The sequence below is a fragment of the Oncorhynchus mykiss genome, chromosome 14, assembly GCF_013265735.2.
Source record: "Oncorhynchus mykiss isolate Arlee chromosome 14, USDA_OmykA_1.1, whole genome shotgun sequence".
Lineage (NCBI taxonomy): Eukaryota > Metazoa > Chordata > Actinopteri > Salmoniformes > Salmonidae > Oncorhynchus > Oncorhynchus mykiss.
In genome coordinates this window covers 30,263,850-30,285,771 of record NC_048578.1, presented here as the reverse complement: position 1 = coordinate 30,285,771, position 21,922 = coordinate 30,263,850, and the positions used below count along the sequence as shown (strand labels likewise).

The 21,922-nt window shown below is 46.4% G+C and overlaps 1 protein-coding gene across 4 annotated transcripts in view; it reads left to right on the top strand.

The window, feature by feature from the left end:
- The first annotated feature begins 14,104 nt into the window (after window positions 1-14,104).
- Window positions 14,105-21,922, top strand: part of LOC110487772 (actin-binding LIM protein 3) — a 127,886-nt gene continuing 120,068 nt past the window's right edge. For 3 of the 4 annotated variants that reach the window (XM_036943288.1, XM_036943287.1, XM_036943286.1), the window contains exon 1: window positions 14,105-14,689. In XM_036943288.1, the coding sequence (XP_036799183.1) occupies window positions 14,677-14,689 (13 nt within the window). In that variant the 5' untranslated portion in view covers window positions 14,105-14,676. The remainder of the gene's footprint in view (window positions 14,690-21,922) is intronic. The other variant, XM_036943289.1, reaches the window with a different exon arrangement.

The following is a 21,922-nucleotide window of genomic DNA, read 5'->3' as shown; positions in this document are numbered from 1 at the left end:
GGTAGGGTAGGGTAGGTAACAGTGTCTGTGTCTGTGTGTAGGGTAGGGTAGGTAACAGTGTCTGTGTATGTGTGTAGGGTAGGGTAGGTAACAGTGTCTGTGTCTGTGTGTAGGGTAAGGTAGGTAACAGTGTCTGTGTCTGTGGGTAGGGTAGGGTAGGGTAGGTAACAGTGTCTGTGTATGTGTGTAGGGTAGGGTAGGAAACAGTGTCTGTGTCTGTGTGTAGGTTAGGGTAGGGTAGGTAACAGTGTCTGTGTATGTGTGTAGGGTAGGGTAGGTAACAGTGTCTGTGTCTGTGTGTAGGGTAAGGTAGGCAACAGTGTCTGTGTCTGTGTGTAGTGTTGGGTAGGGTAGGGTAGGGTAGGGTAGGGTAGGATAGGTAACAGTGTCTGTGTATGTGTGTAGGGTAGGGTAGGTAACAGTGGCTGTGTATGTGTGTAGGGTAGGGTAGGTAGGATAGGTAACAGTGTCTGTGTATGTGTGTAGGGTAGGGTAGGTAACAGTGTCTGTGTCTGTGTGTAGGGTAGGGTATGTAACAGTGTCTGTGTCTGTGGGTAGGGTAGGGTAGGTAACAGTGTCTGTATATGTGTGTAGGGTAGGGTAGGTAACAGTGTCTGTATATGTGTGTAGGGTAGGGTAGGTAACAGTGTCTGTATATGTGTGTAGGGTAGGGTAGTTAGGATAGGTAACAGTGTCTGTGTATGTGTGTAGGGTAGGGTGTGTAACAGTGTCTCTGTCTGTGTGTAGGGTAGGGTAGGTAACAGTGTCTGTGTCTGTGTGTAGTGTAGGGTAGGTAACAGTGTCTGTGTCTGTGTGTAGGGTAGGGTATGTAACAGTGTCTGTGTCTGTGTGTAGGGTAGGGTATGTAACAGTGTCTGTGTCTGTGTGTAGGGTAGGGTATGTAACAGTGTCTCAAATTAAATCAAATCAAATGTTATTTGTCACATACACATGGTTAGCAGATGTTAATGAGAGTGTAGCGAAATGCTTGTGCTTCTAGTTCCGACAATGCAGTAATAACCAACGAGTAATCTAGCTAACAATTCCAAAACTACTACCTTATACACACAAGTGTAAAGGGATAAAGAATATGTACATAAAGATATATGAATGAGTGATGTACAGAGCGGCATAGGCAAGATGCAGTAGATGGTATCGAGTACAGTATATACATATGAGATAAGTATGTAAACAAAGTGGCATAGTTTAAAGTGGCTAGTGATACATGTATTACATAAAGATGCAGTAGATGGTATAGAGTACAGTATATACGTATGCATATGAGATGAATAATGTAGGGTATGTAAACATTATATTAGGTAGCATTGTTTAAAGTGGCTAGTGATATATTTTACATAATTTCCCATCAATTCCCATTATTAAAGTGGCTGGAGTTGAGTCAATATGTTGGCAGTAGCCACTCAATGTTAGTGGTGGCTGTTTAACAGTCTGATGGCCTTGAGATAGAAGCTGTTTTTCAGTCTCTCGGTCCCAGCTTTGATGCACCTGTACTGACCTCGCCTTCTGGATGATAGCAGGGTGAACAGGCAGTGGCTCGGGTGGCTGTTGTCCTTGATGATCTTTATGGCCTTCCTGTGACATCGGGTGGTGTAGGTGTCCTGGAGGGCAGGTAGTTTGCCCCCGGTGATGCGTTGTGCAGACCTCACTACCCTTTGGAGAGCCTTACGGTTGTGGGCGGAGCAGTTGCAGTACCAGGCGGTGATACAGCCCTCACCTCCTCCCTGTAGACCGTCTCGTCGTTGTTGGTAATCAAGCCTACCACTGTTGTGTCGTCCGCAAACTTGATGATTGAGTTGGAGGCGTGCGTGGCCACGCAGTCGTGGGTGAACAGGGAGTACAGGAGAGGGTGTGTGTGTGTGTGTGTGTGTTTGTGTGTCAGAGTGTGTGTGTAGTGTAGTTTGCAGTGTGTGTGTGTGTGTGTGTGTGTGTGTGTGTGTGTGTGTGTATGTGTGTGTGTGTGTGTGTGTGTGTGTGTGTGTGTGTGTGTGTGTGTGTGTGTGGAGTAGGTAGCAGTGTCTGTGTCTGTGTGTAGTGTAGTTTGCAGTGTGTGTGTGTGTGTGTGTCTGTGTGTAGGGTAGGTTGCAGTGTCTGCGTCTGTGTGTAGGGTAGTGTAGGTAGCAGTGAGTGTGTAGTGTAGGTAGCAGTGAGTGTGTAGTGTAGGTAGCAGTGAGTGTAGGGTAGGTATCAGTGTGTGTGTGTAGGGTAAGTATCAGTGTGTTGTTGTAGGTATTAGTGTCTGTAGGGTAGGTAGCAGTGTGTGTGTGTCGGGTAGGTATTAGTGTGTCTGTAGGGTAGGTAGCAGTGTGTGTGTGTGTGTAGGGTAGGTATCAGTGTGTTGTTGTAGGCATTAGTGTCTGTAGGGTAGGTAGCAGTGTGTGTGTGCGTGTGTAGGGTAGGTATCAGTGTGTGTGTAGGGTAGGTAGCAGTGTGTGTGTGTGTAGGGTAGGTATTAGTGTGTCTGTAGGGTAGATATCAGTGTGTGTGTAGGGTAGGTATTAGTGTGTGTGAGTGTAGGGTAGGTATCAGTGTGCTGTTGTAGGTATTATTGTGTGTAGGGTAGGTATCAGTGTGTGTTGGGTAGGAATCAGTGTGTGTAGGGTAGGTATCAGTGTGTGTAGGGTAGGTATCAGTGTGTGTGTGTAGGGTATGTATCAGTGTGTGTTGGGTAGGTGTCAGTGTGTGTAGGGTAGGTATCAGTTTGTGTAGTGTAGGTATCAGTGTGTGTGTGTAGGGTAGGTATCAGTGTGTACAGGGTAGGGTAGGTATCAGTGTGTGCAGGGTAGGTATCAGTGTGTGTGTGTAGGGTAGGTATCAGTGTGTGTGTAGGGTAGATATCAGTGTGTGTGGGGTAGGTGTCAGTGTGTGTAGGGTAGGTATCAGTGTGTGTGTGTAGGGTAGGTATCAGTGTGTGCAGGGTAGGTATCAGTGTGTGTGTGTAGGGTAGGTATCAGTGTGTGCAGGGTAGGGTAGGTATCAGTGTGTGCAGGGTAGGTATCAGTGTGTGTGTGTAGGGTAGGTATCAGTGTGTGCAGGGTAGGTATCCGTGTGTGTATGTAGGGTAGGTATCAGTGTGTGTGAGCGTAGGGTAGGTATCAGTGTGTTTGTGTAGGGTAAGTAGCAGTGTGTGTGTGTAGGGTAGGTAGCAGTGTGTGTGTGTAGGGTAGGTATTAGTGTGTCTGTAGGGTAGATGTCAGTGTGTGCAGGGTAGGTATCAGTGTGTGTGTGTAGGGTAGGTATCAGTGTGTGTATGCAGGGTAGGTATATGTGTGTGTAGGGTAGGTAGCAGTGTGTGCAGGGAGTGTATCAGTGTGTGTATGTAGGGTAGGTATCAGTGTGTGTGTGTAGGGTAAGTAGCAGTGTGTGTGTGTAGGGTAGGTAGCAGTGTGTGTGTGTGTGTGTGTAGGGTAGGTATCAGTGTGTGCAGGGTAGGTATCAGTGTGTGTATGTAGGGTAGGTATCAGTGTGTGTGTGCAGTGTAGGTAGCAGTATGTGTGTGTAGGGTATGTATCAGTGTGTGTGGGTTAGGTAACAGTGTGTGTAGGGTAGGTATCAGTGTGTGTGTAGGGTAGGTTTCAGTGTGTGTGAGTGTAGGGTAGGTATCAGTGTGTGTGTGTAGGGTAAGTAGCAGTGTGTGTGTGTAGGGTAGGTAGCAGTGTGTGTGTGTGTGTGTGTGTGTGTGTGTGTGTGTGTGTGTGTGTGTGTGTGTGTAGGGTAGGTATTAGTGTGTCTGTAGGGTAGATATCAGTGTGTGTGTAGGGTAGGTATCAGTGTGTGTTTGGGGTGGGTATCAGTGTGTGTTTGGGGTGGGTATCAGTGTGTGTTTTTGGTGGGTAGCAGTGTGTGTAGGGTAGGTATCAGTGTGTGTGTAGGGTAGGTAGCAGTGTGTGTGTAGGGTAGGTATCAGTATGTGTAGGATAGGTATCAGTGTGTGTGTGGGGTGGGTATAAGTGTGTTTTTGGTGGGTAGCAGTGTGTGTGTAGAGTAGGTATCAGTATGTGTAGGATAGGTATCAGTGTGAGTGTGGGGTGGGTATAAGTGTGTGTGTGGGTTGGGTAGCAGTGTGTGTGTAAGGTAGGTATCAGTGTGTGTGGTGTGGGTGTCATTGCATGTGTGGGGTAGGTATCAGTGTGTGTGTGGGGTATGTATCAGTTTGGGTGGGGTAGGTATCAGTGTGTGTAGGGTATGTATCAGTGTGTGTGGGTTGGGTATCAGTGTGTGTGTTGGGTGGGTATCAGTGTGTGTTTGTTGGGTGGGTGGTTTCGGTTAATGGTGTTTTTTTTTTGCTGCATTTTGACCATGATGGCCTGATCAGTCTCCTCTGAACAGTTGATGTTGAGATGTGTATTTTACTTGAACTCTGTGAACTCTGTTATTTGGGCTGCATTTTCTGGGGCTGGTAACTCTAATGAACTGATCCTCTGCAGCAGAGGCAACTCTTGGTCTTCCTTTCCTGTGTCGGTCCTCATGAAAGCCAGTTTGATCATAACTCTTGATCATTTTTGCGACTGCACTTAAAGAACCATTCAGTTCTTGAATTGTTCCAGATTGACTGACCTTCATGTCTTAAAGTAATGATGGACTGTCGTTTATCATTGCTTATTTGAGCTGTTCTTGCCTTAATATGAACTTGGTATTTTACAAAATAGAGCTATCTTCTGTATACCACCCCTACCTTGTCACAACACAACTGACTGGCTCAAACACATTAAGAATTAGAGAAACTCCACAAATGTACTTTTAACAAAGCTCACCTGTTAATTAAAATGCATTCCAGGTGACTACCTCATGAAGCTGGTTGAGAGAATGCCAAGCATGTGCAAAGTTGTCATCAAGGCAAAGGGTGGCTGCATTGAAGAATATCAAATATAACATATATTTAGATTTTTTAACACTTTTTTGGTTACTACATGATTCCATATGTGTTATTTCAAATGTTGATGTCTGCAATATTATTAAACTATGCAGAAAATAGTGAAAATAAAGAAAAACCCTGGAATGAGTAGGTGTGTGCAAACTTTTGACTGGTACTGTATATGATTTGGGATTGCCGGTCTGATAGGAGGGTTAGTGGGTTAAGATGATGTCAACTTTGACAAGGTGTACAGCAGGGATGTCTTGTGCCCATGGAAATTGTAGGGCAGTTGAAGTTTTGTGGCTCTGAGAGGCTGAAAAAGGACAGAGAGACAGAGCGAAGGAAAGAGAGAGGTGAGATTAAGAGGTTAGATGAAGAGAGAAAGAGGAAGAGAGTGTGAGAGGGAGAGAGAGAGAGAGGCTCCTCTCTACATCCCGCTATTGTCTTGTTTCCTTTTTGCTCTGTCATGGATTTATCTTTCTCTCTCTGCTCCACTCAGAACAAAACACAACACAGTCCAGACTCTGTCATGTTACTGTTACTATAGGTTAACACAACACAGTCCAGACTCTGTCATGTTGATGTTACTATTGGTTAACACAACACACCCAGACTCTGTCATGTTACTGTTACTATAGGTTAACACAACACAGTCCAGACTCTGTCATGTTACTGCTACTATAGGTCCAGACTCTGTCATGTTACTGTTACTATAGGTTAACACAACACAGTCCAGACTCTGTCATGTTACTGTTACTATAGGTTAACACAACACACCCAGACTCTGTCATGTTACTGCTACTATAGGTTAACACAACACAGTCCAGACTCTGTCATGTTACTGTTACTACAGGTTAACACAACACAGTCCAGACTCTGTCATGTTGATGTTACTATAGGTTAACACAACACAGTCCAGACTCTGTCATGTTACTGTTACTATAGGTTAACACAACACAGTCCAGACTCTGTCATGTTACTGTTACTACAGGTTAACACAACACAGTCCAGACTCTGTCATGTTACTGTTACTATAGGTCAACACAACACAGTCCAGACTCTGTCATGTTACTGTTACTATAGGTTAACACGACACAGTCCAGACTCTGTCATGTTACTATAGGTTAACACAACACAGTCCAGACTCTGTCATGTTACTGTTACTATAGGTTAACACGACACAGTCCAGACTCTGTCATGTTGATGTTACTATAGGTTAACACAACACAGTCCAGACTCTGTCATGTTACTGCTACTATAGGTTAACACAACACAGTCCAGACTCTGTCATGTTGATGTTACCATAAGTTAACACAACACAGTCCAGACTCTGTCATGTTACTGTTACTATAGGTTAACACAACACAGTCCAGACTCTGTCATGTTGATGTTACTATAGGTTAACACAACACAGTCCAGACTCTGTCATGTTACTGCTACTATAGGTTAACACAACACAGTCCAGATTCTGTCATGTTGATGTTACTATAGGTTAACACAACACAGTCCAGACTCTGTCATGTTACTGTTACTACAGGTTAACACAACACAGTCCAGACTCTGTCATGTTACTGTTACTATAGGTTAACACAACACAGTCCAGACTCTGTCATGTTGATGTTACTATAGGTTAACACAACACAGTCCAGACTCTGTCATGTTGATGTTACTATAGGTTAACACAACACAGTCCAGACTCTGTCATGTTACTGTTACTATAGGTTAACACAACACAGTCCAGACTCTGTCATGTTACTGTTACTATAGGTTAACACAACACAGTCCAGACTCTGTCATGTTGATGTTACTATAGGTTAACACAACACAGTCCAGACTCTGTCATGTTGATGTTACTATAGGTTAACACAACACAGTCCAGACTCTGTCATGTTACTGTTACTATAGGTTAACACAACACAGTCCAGACTCTGTCAGTTTACTGTTACTATAGGTTAACACAACACAGTCCAGACTCTGTCATGTTACTGTTACTACAGGTTAACACAACACAGTCCAGACTCTGTCATGTTACTGTTACTACAGGTTAACATAACACAGTCCAGACTCTGTCATGTTGATGTTACTACAGGTTAACACAACACAGTCCAGACTCTGTCATGTTACTGTTACTATAGGTTAACACAACACAGTCCAGACTCTGTCATGTTGATGTTACTATAGGTTAACACAACACAGTCCAGACTCTGTCATGTTGATGTTACTATAGGTTAACACAACACAGTCCAGACTCTGTCATGTTACTGTTACTACAGGTTAACACAACACAGTCCAGACTCTGTCATGTTACTGTTACTATAGGTTAACACAACACACCCAGACTCTGTCATGTTACTGTTACTACAGGTTAACACAACACAGTCCAGACTCTGTCATGTTACTGCTACTATAGGTTAACACAACACGGTCCAGACTCTGTCATGTTGATGTTACTACAGGTTAACACAACACAGTCCAGACTCTGTCATGTTACTGCTACTATAGGTTAACACAACACGGTCCAGACTCTGTCATGTTGATGTTACTATAGGTTAACACGACACAGTCCAGACTCTGTCATGTTACTATAGGTTAACACAACACACCCAGACTCTGTCATGTTACTGTTACTATAGGTTAACACAACACGGTCCAGACTCTGTCATGTTGATGTTACTATAGGTTAACACAACACAGTCCAGACTCTGTCATGTTACTGTTACTATAGGTTAACACAACACAGTCCAGACTCTGTCATGTTACTGTTACTATAGGTTAACACAACACACCCAGACTCTGTCATGTTACTGTTACTACAGGTTAACACAACACAGTCCAGACTCTGTCATGTTGATGTTACTACAGGTTAACACAACACAGTCCAGACTCTGTCATGTTACTGTTACTATAGGTTAACACAACACAGTCCAGACTCTGTCATGTTACTGCTACTATAGGTCCAGACTCTGTCATGTTACTGTTACTATAGGTTAACACAACACAGTCCAGACTCTGTCATGTTGATGTTACTATAGGTTAACACAACACAGTCCAGACTCTGTCAGGTTACTGTTACTATAAGTTAACACAACACAGTCCAGACTCTGTCAGGTTACTGTTACTATAAGTTAACACAACACAGTCCAGACTCTGTCAGGTTACTGTTACTATAAGTTAACACAACACAGTCCAGACTCTGTCATGTTACTGTTACTATAGGTCCAGACTCTGTCATGTTACTGTTACTATAGGTTAACACAGACACACACACACATAACTTTGCTTTTGTGAAATTTCAGGACATTTTGGGGAGTAAAAATGTTTGCCCATTAAAATTCACATTTTGCTAACCCCTTACCCAACCCCTTACCCAACCCCTTACCCAACCCCTAAACCTACCCATAACCTTTAAGAAGAAGAAAAAGACCACTGTTTCTTTGTAAAACGCAGAGTAGGTGAACGGATCATCTCCCCATGTGTACTTCCTACCATGAAGCATGGAGGAGGAGGTGTGATCGTGTGGGGGTGCTTTGCTGGTGACACTATCAGTGATTTATTTAGAATTCAAGGCACACTTAACCAGCATGGCTACCACAGCATTCTGCAGCGATACGCCATCCCATCTGGTTTGCACTTAGTTGGACTATCATTCATTTTTCAACAGGACAATGACCCAACACACCTCCAGGCTGTGTAAGTGTTATTTGACCGAGAAGGAGAGTGATGGAGTGCTGCATCAGATTACCTGGCCTCCATAATCACCCGACCTCAAACCAATAGAGATGGTTTGGGATGAGTTGGACCTCAGAGTGATGGAAAAGCAGCCAACAAGTGCTCAGCATATGTGAGAACTCCTTCAAAACTGTTGGAAAAGCATTCCAGGTCAAGCTGGTTGAGAGAATGCCAAGAGCGTGCAAAGCTGTCATCAAGGCAAAGGGTGGCTACTTTGAAGAATCTAAAATAAAAGATATATATTTGAGTTGTTAAGTTAAACACTTTTTTGGTTACTACATGATTCCATATGTGTTATTTCATGTCTTCACTATTATTCTACAATGTAGATAATAAAGAAAAACCCTTGAATCAGCAGGTGTCCAAACTATAATGATTCACTGAACTAGATTACCTTCATCACATTCCAACCTGTATTATCTTAACTCTGGAGATCATGACTAAGGACTTCAATAGCCCAGTCATATAACCCAGCAAAGTGGAAGACTTTAGCCTCCAAGAACATTTTGAATTTTGGGTGAATTGAATGAATGTGTAATTGTGTTCAGGAGTGTGTGTGAGTGTGTTTTTAACTATATTTATTGGGACCAGAAGTCACCAAAAGAATAGTTAACGAACAAGCATTCGACCAACGTCTGACATTTTGATATTTCCCATAAGGTCAAATGCTATTTCTAGGGGGTTTAGGGTTAAGGTTAGAATTAGTGTCAGGGTTTAGCCAATAAGTAAAAACCTTGTAGCCCGCAGGTAGAAAAATCCTGATAAAAATAAACATTGGCTATGCATGGCCTGTCTGCAACAAACTTGAAACATTGTATCAAGTATTAAGTTGGGTCCAGCCAGATGCTCCTGCTAGCAACCTTGCAACACTGTCACACTGTTGGTAATAATTGGACCATGGAGCAGCGTAAGTAGCGTTCCACATATTTTAATGAATAAAGTGAAACTTAAGCAAATACAAAACAATAAATGAACTGTGACGACAATTCCGTGCTAACAGGTAACTAAACATAAACAATATCCCATCACCCACAGGTGGGAAAAATGCTACTTAAGTACTTAAGTATGATCCCCAATTAGAGACAACGATAACCAACTGCCTCTAATTGGGAATCATACAAATCATCAACATAGAAAATCAAACCTAGAACTCCACATAGAAAATATAAACTATAACAAAAAACCCTAGTCACGCCCTGATCTACTCTACCATAGAAAATACAGGTTTCCTATGATCAGGACGTGACAAACACTATATAAAATATTCTGGACCCTCAGAGTTTCCTGGACAGTTTTCACCGGTGTAGAGCTTTACATTTTCTTCTGCTTTCTGCTGAGTGGTTATCAAAAGGGAGAGAGCTGGATATATATTTCAAATGGGCGATGTTGAGGAACTGTTGTCATTCTCAATAGATGTAAAAACAGAATTTGTTTACTTTCTGTTTGAGGAGGAGAAAACATTACATTGAGAAGCTTCACAGTGATAATGAGTTAAGACAATCAGGAATACTATCAGATCCCCAAATGGGCACATCTATAGGCCTACATTTGTGCAAAGGCCAGATAGCCTAAGCCTACTTCTATGTGTAATCAGGGGTTTGTCCTTACTCAAGATTGACAGGAGCGCTCCAAACAAAAGATAATGAATAAATTGACAACTCATATGTGGAATTAAATAAACCAAAACTTTTTTTCTCACAAGTGTAGTCTAGGTTGTGAGCTTCGCAAACAACGTGTCCACTCCAACAATGAGAATGGTAAGGCTGTAATAATAATATATTGAATGCATTAACAGAAATGACCGGAACCAAACAAACATTGTAGACGAGAAATGATGGAAATGAACAGTAAATGTACTACCGGTGATACTGGTGTGCCACCCCCGTGGCCTCAGCAATGGATTAGTCCACTGAGACAGGAGTGAATCAGACCGGTGTCTCGTGTACCATATGTATTTGTTATATGTTTACCACTGCTCGACTAAAAACAAATATTGGTCAACCAACCGGTCGACATGTCGACTAAATGGGGTCAGCACTATTAGGGTTAGAATTAGGTTTAAGGTTAGGAGCTACAGTTGGTTTAAGGATTAGGAGATAGGGTTAGGGTGAAGGTTAGGTTTTGGGGTTAGGGTTAAGGTTAGGGTAAGGTTTAGGGAAAACAGGATTTTGAATGAGACTGAATTGTGTCCCCCCCCAAGGTCAGCTATACAAGACTGTGTGTGTACGTGTAGGACGTGCTGTGAAGTATGCTCTTGTGTCAAGCCTACATTGTGCCCATTGTCTTCTGAACTGAAAAACAGGAAAGTCCTCTTCATGAGGGTACCGGCATATTCTCCTCGCCAGTGTGTATACGGGATAATAAACGAGGGGCTATGCGTTCTGTGGACAATAATCCACAACGTGGAAGCATTATTTTCCATAGAATGCATAGAGTCCTGAGTTGATTATTCTTCTCATACCACTGCTATAATTTAACACATTTGCCGCTATAAATATGTTGACTACAGGTAGAAATGCACTGAGGTAGCTGGCTAGCAAGTTTACTATAGCTACACAGTTTCCCCCCGTATTCATCTGAATGAGAGATGATGAGAAACCTCCAGTAGGGTTTGCATATCTCTGCATGTTAAGTGGCATTGAAAGGGAAGCTCTTCCATCTGGATACAACATCACGACATGCACTACCCTACATCAAATCAAATCAACATTTATTGGTCACATGCACATGGTTAGCAGATGTTACTGTGAAAGAAGCGAAATGCTTGTGATTCTAGTTCCGACAGTGCAGCAATATCTAATAAGTAATCTAACAATTTCCCAACAAATACCTAATACACACAAATCTAAGTAAAGGAATGGAATAAGAATATATACATATAAATATATGGATGAGCAATGACTGACCGGCATAGGCAAGATGCAGTAGATGGTATAAAATACAGTATATTCATATGGGATGAGTAATGCAAGATATGTAAACATCATTATTTAAGTGGCATTAATAAAGTGACTAGTGATCCATTGTTAGAGTGGCCAATGATTTCAAGTCTGTATGTAGGCAGCAGTCTCTCTGTGTTAGTGATGGCTGTTTAACAGTCTGATGGCCTTGTGATAGAGGGTATTTTTCAGTCTCTCGGTCCCAGCTTTGTTGCACATGTACTGACCTCGCCTTCTGGATGATAGTGATGTGAACAGGCATTGGTTCCGGTGGTTGTTGTCCTTGATTATCTTTTTGGCCTTCCTGTGACATCGGGTGCAGTAGGTGTCCTGGATGGCAGGTAGTTTGCTTCCGGTGATGCGTTGTGCAGACCCCACCACACACACTCTGAGAGCCCTGCGGTTGTGGGCAGTGCAGTTGCCGTACCAGGCGGTGACGGACATGGAAGTGTTTGGGTAATTTTTTTGGCTGCCTCTCCCTTTACCCAGGAGTTTTACCGAGGTACAGTGGGCTCCCAAATCAAATCCTACTCAGGGCCCCCACATAGCTTCAGTTGTTTTAATCTGTCAGGGCCCCCCCATAGCTTCAGTTGTTTTGATCTGTCAGGGCCCCCCCATAGCTTCAGTTGTTTTGATCTGTCAGGGCCCCCACATAGCTTCAGTTGTTTTGATCTGTCAGGGCCCCCACATACCTTCAGTTGTTTTGATCTGTCAGGGCCCCCCCATAGCTTCAGTTGTTTTGATCTGTCAGGGCCCCCACATAGCTTCAGTTGTTTTAATCTGTCAGGGCCCCCACATAGCTTCAGTTGTTTTGATCTGTCAGGGCCCCCACATAGCTTCAGTTGTTTTGATCTGTCAGGGCCCCCACATAACTTCAGTTGTTTTGATCTGTCAGGGCCCCCCCATAGCTTCAGTTGTTTTGATCTGTCAGGGCCCCCCCATAGCTTCAGTTGTTTTGATCTGTCAGGGCCCCCCCATAACTTCAGTTGTTTTGATCTGTCAGGGCCCCCCCATAACTTCAGTTGTTTTGATCTGTCAGGGCCCCCACATAGCTTCAGTTGTTTTGATCTGTCAGGGCCCCCACATAACTTCAGTTGTTTTGATCTGTCAGGCCCCCACATAACTTCAGTTGTTTTGATCTGTCAGGGCCCCCACATAGCTTCAGTTGTTTTGATCTGTCAGGCCCCCACATAACTTCAGTTGTTTTGATCTGTCAGGCCCCCCCATACCTTCAGTTGTTTTGATCTGTCAGGGCCCCCACATAACTTCAGTTGTTTTGATCTGTCAGGGCCCCCACATAACTTCAGTTGTTTTGATCTGTCAGGGCCCCCACATAACTTCAGTTGTTTTGATCTGTCAGGGCCCCCACATAACTTCAGTTGTTTTGATCTGTCAGGGCCCCCACATAACTTCAGTTGTTTTGATCTGTCAGGGCCCCCACATAACTTCAGTTGTTTTGATCTGTCAGGGCCCCCACATAGCTTCAGTTGTTTTGATCTGTCAGGGCCCCCACATAGCTTCAGTTGTTTTGATCTGTCAGGGCCCCCACATAACTTCAGTTGTTTTGATCTGTAAGCATCAGTAAACAAAAAAAAAAAAGATTTGATTTGAACTAGTCTCATCTCTTCATGTGGCTCCAAATAGTAGGTTCAAAACAGTAGGTTCAAAACAGTAAGTTCAAAGGATCACTAATGTCCTGCAGGTGGCGACAATGTCATGAGGAGCGCAGCCCTCGCAGCTCCAATCAATCTCTGTACAAGCATGAAAACTAGGTGATTGGTGTCAGTAATACCATACCTGTATATATGAACCCATTCTGTTATGTGTGTTATAGACATCAAATTGATGGGAATCTCATTCATGACGCTCACTTCATCGTATCATCATAAAGTGAAAATAAAACGTTTTTTTTATTTGCATATTTGATTAAAAACGAGGGAATGAACCTTTGTAATGACAGTTGTTTGGTTGAGTTTTATGAGCCCTATTGTTTGTCAGTGTTGGGGAGTAGTGAACTACATGAAGTTAAACTACTAATGAATCTACTTTTAGTGGTAGTTGAAATCAATTCTAATCTTGGTAGTGATTTCAGTAGTTAATTGCTTTTTTGCCATGTAGAAGTATAGCTAACTACAGGAACTACATAATTTTTTTTGAAAAAATGTAATAAATTGTGGGTGAAGTATAGACAAGAATCTGCTTTCTTTTTCGGTATCAGACATCCATACTTCTCAATTTAAAAATATTTTTTGTGTGTGTTTAATAGGCTAAAATGCACATTTGATTAAAATCTGACCCCATATGGATCTGTTGATCTTGCAATTTGTAGTTTATGAAATTTTAGATATAGATAATATATATTTTTAACTTTTTCAAGGTAAACTATATTTGTGTAGCTTTAGTTGTATGTTAACTTCTTCAAGTGTGAAGTGATTGGTAGGTTGGTAAACTATGATTTCAGAGTAGCTTCCCCAGCGCTGTTGTGTGTTATCTAGACTAATAAAGGGAACGATCCAATGAATATATTAGTGTGCACCATAAAATACCTCCGGAAGAGGGCGGTGTCATCCCTGGTAATCATCCGTGGAGTTTAAATCCCAAACCGCAGGTGCGCCTGCTCTCCCCTCTCCCTTGACCTCAGAAAAAAACACGGTGATCGTTCGCTCCACCGTTTGCTCGCGTGCCACACCGAACCTGCGCGCTGTGCTTCGGTGACGTCGCTCCATTGGAGCCTGTGGTTGGAGCGCGAGTTATTTTCACGTATCTACTGGGAGAGAGAGGAGAGCGAGCGCACGGCGGTGCCAGCCATGGTCAGCGCTTTGAGAGAACACTGAAATCAACCGGGAGGGACAACATCCTAGACATGGAATGCGACTGTGCAACATTGTGTCTTTCCTGGCTGTCTGACATTATTTTTCTGCTCAACCATTGAAAAGGAGGAGGTTTGTCGTTTACGTATTGGATTCCAGAGGACTGGGAACACCCCGGTCTCTATTTCTCTTTCCGTTTCTCCCCCTCGGGTTGAAAAGTCACCAGAGTGGAAGGATATTTCGCTTTATTGGAATTATAGCTGCTCTGAAGATGATATCCGGTGTTTTCTGGGAACATTGTCTTGGATGAGAACCTGTGAGCATCATGAGTACCAATGGTGAGTTCATTCCTCTGCGCCTCTCGTCTGTTCTCCGTTACTTTGAAGCTCCCCGCTCTTCTCTAGTTAACTCTGAAGCGTCGCTCTCAGAGGAGGATACACAGATAAAACAATGTTATACAACAATAGAGAATAGACAGATTTAGTAGCGTTCAATGGAAAATAAACTACAAAATGTGCTTTCAATTCAAGATTTGATTAACATACTGTCTGTTTTCATTCACTCTGTATTCATTGGAAGTTATTCTCACAGAGCAGAGAGAAAGACAACAACGTTTCTCTGTTCCTCTCTCTCCCCCTCACTTCAACGATTCATCAATGCTTTTTATTAGCTCATCCTTGGTAGTATTTATTGAATAAATGTCTTAAATTAGGCGACTGAGTGAGAGGATGGAGTACTGTGTGGGGGTTGTGTGGTATGTTGTTGTGGTTATGTAAAGGGTTAGGGGTCAAGGTAAGGGACTTGTGTACTCAGTGATCTTAGACTTCCTCCAGTAGCTGTTTCTCCCTGCCATGTCAGGGCTTCTGTGTGTCTGTCTGGATGGCAAACTGCATCTCTACAAAATAGTTCACATCATTTGATGTTAGAAATGTGCAGTTTGTCTTCTTAATTTCGTAAACAATCTATTCCCCCGGCTTATTATCATAATCATCTTCCTATTCATCATCATCAGACTTAGACATCACATACATCCACAAACGTGTTGTCTCCATAGCAGAGTTGCAAAGCTCATTGCAACCAGCCCCTGTAGGCCCTAGTCCAGCTCTACACCAAGACTGAACAGATCAGCCCCTGTCAGCCCTAGTCCAGCTCTACACCAAGACCGGACAGATCAGCCCTAGTCCAGCTCTACACCAAGACCGGACAGATCAGCCCCTGTCAGCCCTAGTCCAGCTCTACACCAAGACTGGACAGATCAGCCCTAGTCCAGCTCTACACCAAGACCGGACAGATCAGCCCTAGTCCAGCTCTACACCAAGACTGAACAGATCAGCCCCTGTCAGCCCTAGTCCAGTTCTACACCAAGACCGGACAGATCAGCCCCTGTCAGCCCTAGTCCAGCTCTACACCAAGACTGAACAGATCAGCCCCTGTCAGCCCTAGTCCAGCTCTACACCAAGACCGGACAGATCAGCCCCTGTCAGCCCTAGTCCAGCTCTACACCAAGACCGGACAGATCAGCCCTAGTCCAGCTCTACACCAAGACTGGACAGATCAGCCCTAGTCCAGCTCTACGCCAAGACTGGACAGATCAGCCCTAGTCCAGCTCTACGCCAAGACCGGACAGATCAGCCCCTGTCAGCCCTAGTCCAGCTCTACACCAAGACCGGACAGATCAGCCCCTGTCAGCCCTAGTCCAGCTCTACGCCAAGACTGAACAGATCAGCCCCTGTCAGCCCTAGTCCAGCTCTACACCAAGACTGAACAGATCAGCCCCTGTCAGCCCTAGTCCAGCTCTACACCAAGACTGAACAGATCAGCCCCTGTCAGCCCTAGTCCAGCTCTACACCAAGACCGGACAGATCAGCCCTAGTCCAGCTCTACACCAAGACTGAACAGATCAGCCCCTGTCAGCCCTAGTCCAGCTCTACACCAAGACCGGACAGATCAGCCCCTGTCAACCCTAGTCCAGCTCTACACCAAGACTGAACAGATCAGCCCCTGTCAGCCCTAGTCCAGCTCTACGCCAAGACCGGACAGATCAGCCCCAGTTCAGCACTACATCAAGACTGGACAGATCAGCCCCAGTCCAGCTCTACACCAAGACTGGACAGATCAGCCCCAGTCCAGCTCTACACCAAGACTGGACAGATCAGCCCCAGTTCAGCACTACATCAAGACTGGACAGATCAAAAAAAATCAAATTTATTTATATAGCCCTTCGTACATCAGCTGATATCTCAAAGTGCTGTACAGAAACTCAGCCTAAAACCCCAAACAGCAAGCAATGCAGGTGTAGAAGCACGGTGGCTAGGAAAAACTCCCTAGAAAGGCCAAAACCTAGGAAGAAACCTAGAGAGGAACCAGGCTATGTGGGGTGGCCAGTCCTCTTCTGGCTGTGCCGGGTGGAGATTATAACAAAACATGGTCAAGATGTTCAAATGTTCATAAATGACCAACATGGTCGAATAATAATAAGGCAGAATAGTTGAAACTGGAGCAGCAGCACAGTCAGGTGGACTGGGGACAGCAAGGAGTCATCATGTCAGGTATTCCTGGGGCATGGTCCTAGGGCTCAGGTCCTCCAAGAGAGAGAAAGAGAGAAGGAGAGAATTAGAGAACGCACACTTAGATTCACACAGGACACCAAATAGGACAGGAGAAGTACTCCAGATATAACAAACTGACCCTAGCCCCCCGACACATAAACTACTGCAGCATAAATACTGGAGGCTGAGACAGGAGGGGTCAGGAGACACTGTGGCCCACTCCGAGGACACCCCCGGACTGAAAGACTGAACAGATCAGCCCCTGTCAGCCCTAGTCCAGCTCTACGCCAAGACCGGACAGATCAGCCCCAGTTCAGCACTACATCAAGACTGGACAGATCAGCCCCAGTCCAGCTCTACATCAAGACTGGACAGATCAGCCCCAGTTCAGCACTACATCAAGACTGGACAGATCAGCCCCAGTCCAGCTCTACATAGAGACTGGACAGATCAGCCCCAGTTCAGCTCTACACCAAGACTGGACAGATCAGCCCCAGTCCAGCTCTACATAGAGACTGGACAGATCAGCCCCAGTCCAGCTGACACCAAGACTGGACAGATCAGCCCCAGTCCAGCTGACACCAAGACTGGACAGATCAGCCCCAGTCCAGCTGACACCAAGACTGGACAGATCAGCCCCAGTCCAGCTGACACCAAGACTGGACAGATCAGCCCCAGTCCAGCTGACACCAAGACTGGACAGATCAGCCCCAGTCCAGCTGACACCAAGACTGGACAGATCAGCCCCAGTCCAGCTGACACCAAGACTGGACAGATCAGCCCCAGTCCAGCTCTACACCAAGACTGGACAGATCAGCCCCAGTCCAGCTCTACACCAAGACTGGACAGATCAACCCCAGTCCAGCTCTACACCAAGACTGGACAGATCAGCCCCAGTCCAGCTGACACCAATACTGGACAGATCAGCCCCAGTCCAGCTCTACACCAAGACTGGACAGATCAGCCCCAGTCCAGCTCTACACCAAGACTGGACAGATCAGCCCCAGTCCAGCTCTACACCAAGACTGGACAGATCAGCCCCAGTCCAGCTCTACACCAAGACTGGACAGATCAGCCCCAGTCCAGCTCTACACCAAGACTGGACAGATCAGCCCCAGTCCAGCTCTACACCAAGACTGGACAGATTAGCCCCAGTCCAGCTGAAGGATGTATACACACGCAGATCTCATGTCAGCTGACTGTAGCCTGCGATGCCAGGGGCAATTGCTTGTCTTTGCAACACCACTGATCCCCAGTCAGCTGAGTCCCCAGCAGCCACACAAACACAGACATACACAGGCCTCCCCATGACCACTGCTTTGATAAGAGGAGCCTGTCTGCTAGTGTTGTGCTGGAACAAAACTCCAGAGTTCCCCCAGGCCAGGACCCACACTGCTGCACTGTCTTCATACTGTCCTGGTACTCTGGAATGTCAGATGACTCCTGTCCTCCCTCCTCTCCTCCCCCTGTCTCCCCATTTCTCCCCTTCCCCTGTCTCCATTCCTGCTTTCTCCCCTCCCCCTGTCTCCATTCCTGCTCCCCCCTGTCTCCCCCTTTCTCCCCTCCCCTTGTCTCCCCCTTTCTCCCCTCCCCTGTCTCCCCCTGTCTCCATTCCCCCTGTCTCCCCCTTTCTCCCCACCCCCTGTCTCCCCTTGTCTCCATGCCCCCTGTCTCCCCCTTTCCCCCCCCTGTCTCCCCCTTTCTTCCCTCCCCCTGTCTCCATTCCCCCCGTCTTTCCCTTTCTCCCCTCCCCCTGTCTCCCCCTCCCCCTTTCTCCCCTCCCCCTGTCTCCCCCTCCCCCTTTCTCCCCTCCCCCTGTCTCCCCCTTTCTCCCATCCCCCTGTCTCCATTCCCCCTGTCTCCCCCTGTCTCCATTCCCCCTGTCTCCCCCTGTCTCCCCTCCCCCTGTCTCCCCCTTTCTCCCCTCCCCTGTCTCCCCCTGTCTCCATTCCCCCTTTCTCCCCTCCCCTGTCTCCCCCTTTCTCCCCTCCCCAGTCTCCCCCTTTCTCCCCTCCCCCGTCTCCCCCTTTCTCCCCTCCCCCTGTCTCCCCCTTTCTCCCCCCCCCCTGTCTCCCCCTGTCTCCATTCCCCCTGTCTCCCCCTGTCTCCATTCCCCCTGTCTCCCCCTGTCTCCATTCCCCCTGTCTCCCCCTTTCTCCCCTCCCCCTGTCTCCCCCTTTCTCCCCTCCCCCTGTCTCCCCCTGTCTCCCCCTGTCTCCATTCCCCCTGTCTCCCCCTTTCTCCCCTCCCCGTCTCCGCCTTTCTCCCCTCCCCCTGTCTCCCCCTGTCTCCATTCCCCCTGTCTCCCCCTTTCTCCCTTCCACTGTCTCCCCCTTTCTCCATTCCCCCTGTCTCCCCCTTTCTCCATTCCCCCTATCTCCCCCTTTCTCCCCTCCCCCTTTCTCCCCTCCCCGTCTCCCCCTGTCTCCATTCCCCCTGTCTCCCCCTGTCTCCCCTCCCCCTGTCTCCCCCTCCCCCTGTCTCCCTCTTTCTCCCCTGTCTCCCCCTGTCTCCCCTCCCCCTGTCTCCCCCTGTCTCCCCTCCCCCTGTCCCCCCTCCCCCTTTCTCCCCCTGTCTCCATTCCCCCTTTCTCCCCTCCCCCTGTATCCCCCTGTCTCCCCTCCCCCTGTCTCCCCCTTTCTCCATTCCCCCTGTCTCCCTCCCCCTGTCTCCCCCTTTCTCCCCTCCCCTGTCTCCCCCTCCCCCTGTCTCCCCCTTTCTCCCCTCCCCCTGTCTCCCCCTTTCTCCCCTCCCCCTGTCTCCCCCTTTCTCCCCTCCCCCTGTCTCCCCCTCCCCCTGTCTCCCCCTTTCTCCCCTCCCCCTGTCTCCCCCTTTCTCCCCTCCCCCTGTCTCCCATCCCCGTCTCCCCCTTTCTCCTCTCCCCCTGTCTCCCCCTCCCCCTGTCTCCCCTCCCCCTGTCTCCCCTCCCCCTGTCTCCCCCTTTCTCCCCTCCCCCTTTCTATCTCCATTCCCCCTATCTCTCCTCTCATCTCCTCTCCTCTCATCTCCTCTCCTCTCCTCACCTCTCCTCTCATCTCCTCACCTCTCATCTCCTCTTCTCTTTCATCTCCTCTCCTTTCTTTTCCTCTTCTCTCTCCTCTCCTCTCCTCACCTCTCCTCTCCTCTCCTCACCTCTCCTCTCCTCACTTCTCATTTCCTCACCTCTCCTCTCCTCTCCTCTCCTCACCTCTCCTCTCCTCACTTCTCATTTCCTCACCTCTCCTCTCCTCACCTCTCCTCTCCTCACCTCTCCTCTCATCTCCTCACCTCTCATCTCCTCTTCTCTTTCATCTCCTCTCCTTTCTTTTCCTCTTCTCTCTCCTCTCCTCTTCTCTCCTCTTCTCTCTCCTCCCCCTAGGCCTGTTAGTGTTAGTGTTCTGTGCTGTTCTGTGTGCTATCCGCTACATTGGGTGAGATAGCCCAGAAGCTAGAATGTAATTACATTCAAGTTAGAATGTTTCTTCTCATCTGCTGATCGCTCTGTATCTCATGGTCAGTGGGTTGGTGCCGTGTGTCTTTCTGTGGATGGTTGTGTGTGTGTGTGTGTGTGTGTTGTGTGTGTTGTGTGTGTTCCCTCTTCTCTATCTGGCTGAGGAGACCAGTTGGAGAGCAGCAGGTTATTCTCTGGTGGAGTTTGTCGCTCTGTCATACAACATGTCTGTCTGTCTGTCTGTCTGTCTGTGTCTCTCTGTCTGTCTGTGTCTCTCTGTCTGTCTGTGTCTCTCTGTCTGTCTGTGTCTCTCTGTCTGTCTGTGTCTCTCTGTCTGTCTGTGTCTCTCTGTCTGTCTGTGTCTGTCTGTCTCTCTGTCTCTCTCTGCCTCTCTGTCTCTGTCTCTCTCTGTCTCTCTCTGTCTCTCTCTGTCTCTCTCTGTCTCTCTCTCTCTGTCTCTCTCTCTCTCTCTCTCTCTCTCTCTCTCGCTGTCTGTCTGTCTCTCTCTCTCTGTGTTTATTTTCCAACTGTTTCACGGCCAAATTCCTCTCTCTTGAATAGAGTTGTCAGTATCAAGCACCTGTTAGCTGTTGATGATACAGCAGCATGGTGACATGTGTGTTGTCATTATATCTAGAGGATTACAGCAGCATGGTGACGTGTCATTACATCTAGAGGATTACAGCAGCATGGTGACGTGTCATTACATCTAGAGGATTACAGCAGCATGGTGACGTGTCATTACATCTAGAGGATTACAGCAGCATGGTGACGTGTCATTACATCTAGAGGATTACAGCAGCATGGTGACGTGTCATTATATCTAGAGGATTACAGCAGCATGGTGACGTGTCATTATATCTAGAGGATTACAGCAGCATGGTGACGTGTCATTATATCTAGAGGATTACAGCAGCATGGTGACATGTGTGTTGTCATTATATCTAGAGGATTACAGCAGCATGGTGACGTGTCATTACATCTAGAGGATTACAGCAGCATGGTGACGTGTCATTATATCTAGAGGAATACAGCAGCATGGTGACGTGTCATTATATCTAGAGGATTACAGCAGCATGGTGACGTGTCATTATATCTAGAGGATTACAGCAGCATGGTGACGTGTCATTATATCTAGAGGATTACAGCAGCATGGTGACGTGTCATTATATCTAGAGGATTACAGCAGCATGGTGACGTGTCTGTCATGTATTGTCATGTTGTGTCTTGTTTCTGTCCTTTCCCTTCACCCTGTCTCCCTCTGCTGGTCGTTATTAGGTTACCTTTTCTCCCCCTCTTTCCCCCAGCTGTTCCTTGTCTCCTCCTAACTACCTCGTCACCCCTTTTCCCACCTGTTCCCTTTTTCCCTCTGATTAGTCCTCTATATATCTCTCTGTTTTTGTTTCTGTCTTTGTCGGATTCTTGTTTGTGTTATTCATGCCTGAACCAGACTATCGTCATGTTTGCTGCAACCTTGTCCTGTCCTGTCGGAATCTGCCGGTCCATCTGAGCCTACGTTTGTTTGTTATTAAAGAAGCTCTGTTTACGTTAATTCGCTTTTGGGTCCTCATTCACGCACCGTAACAGAAGAA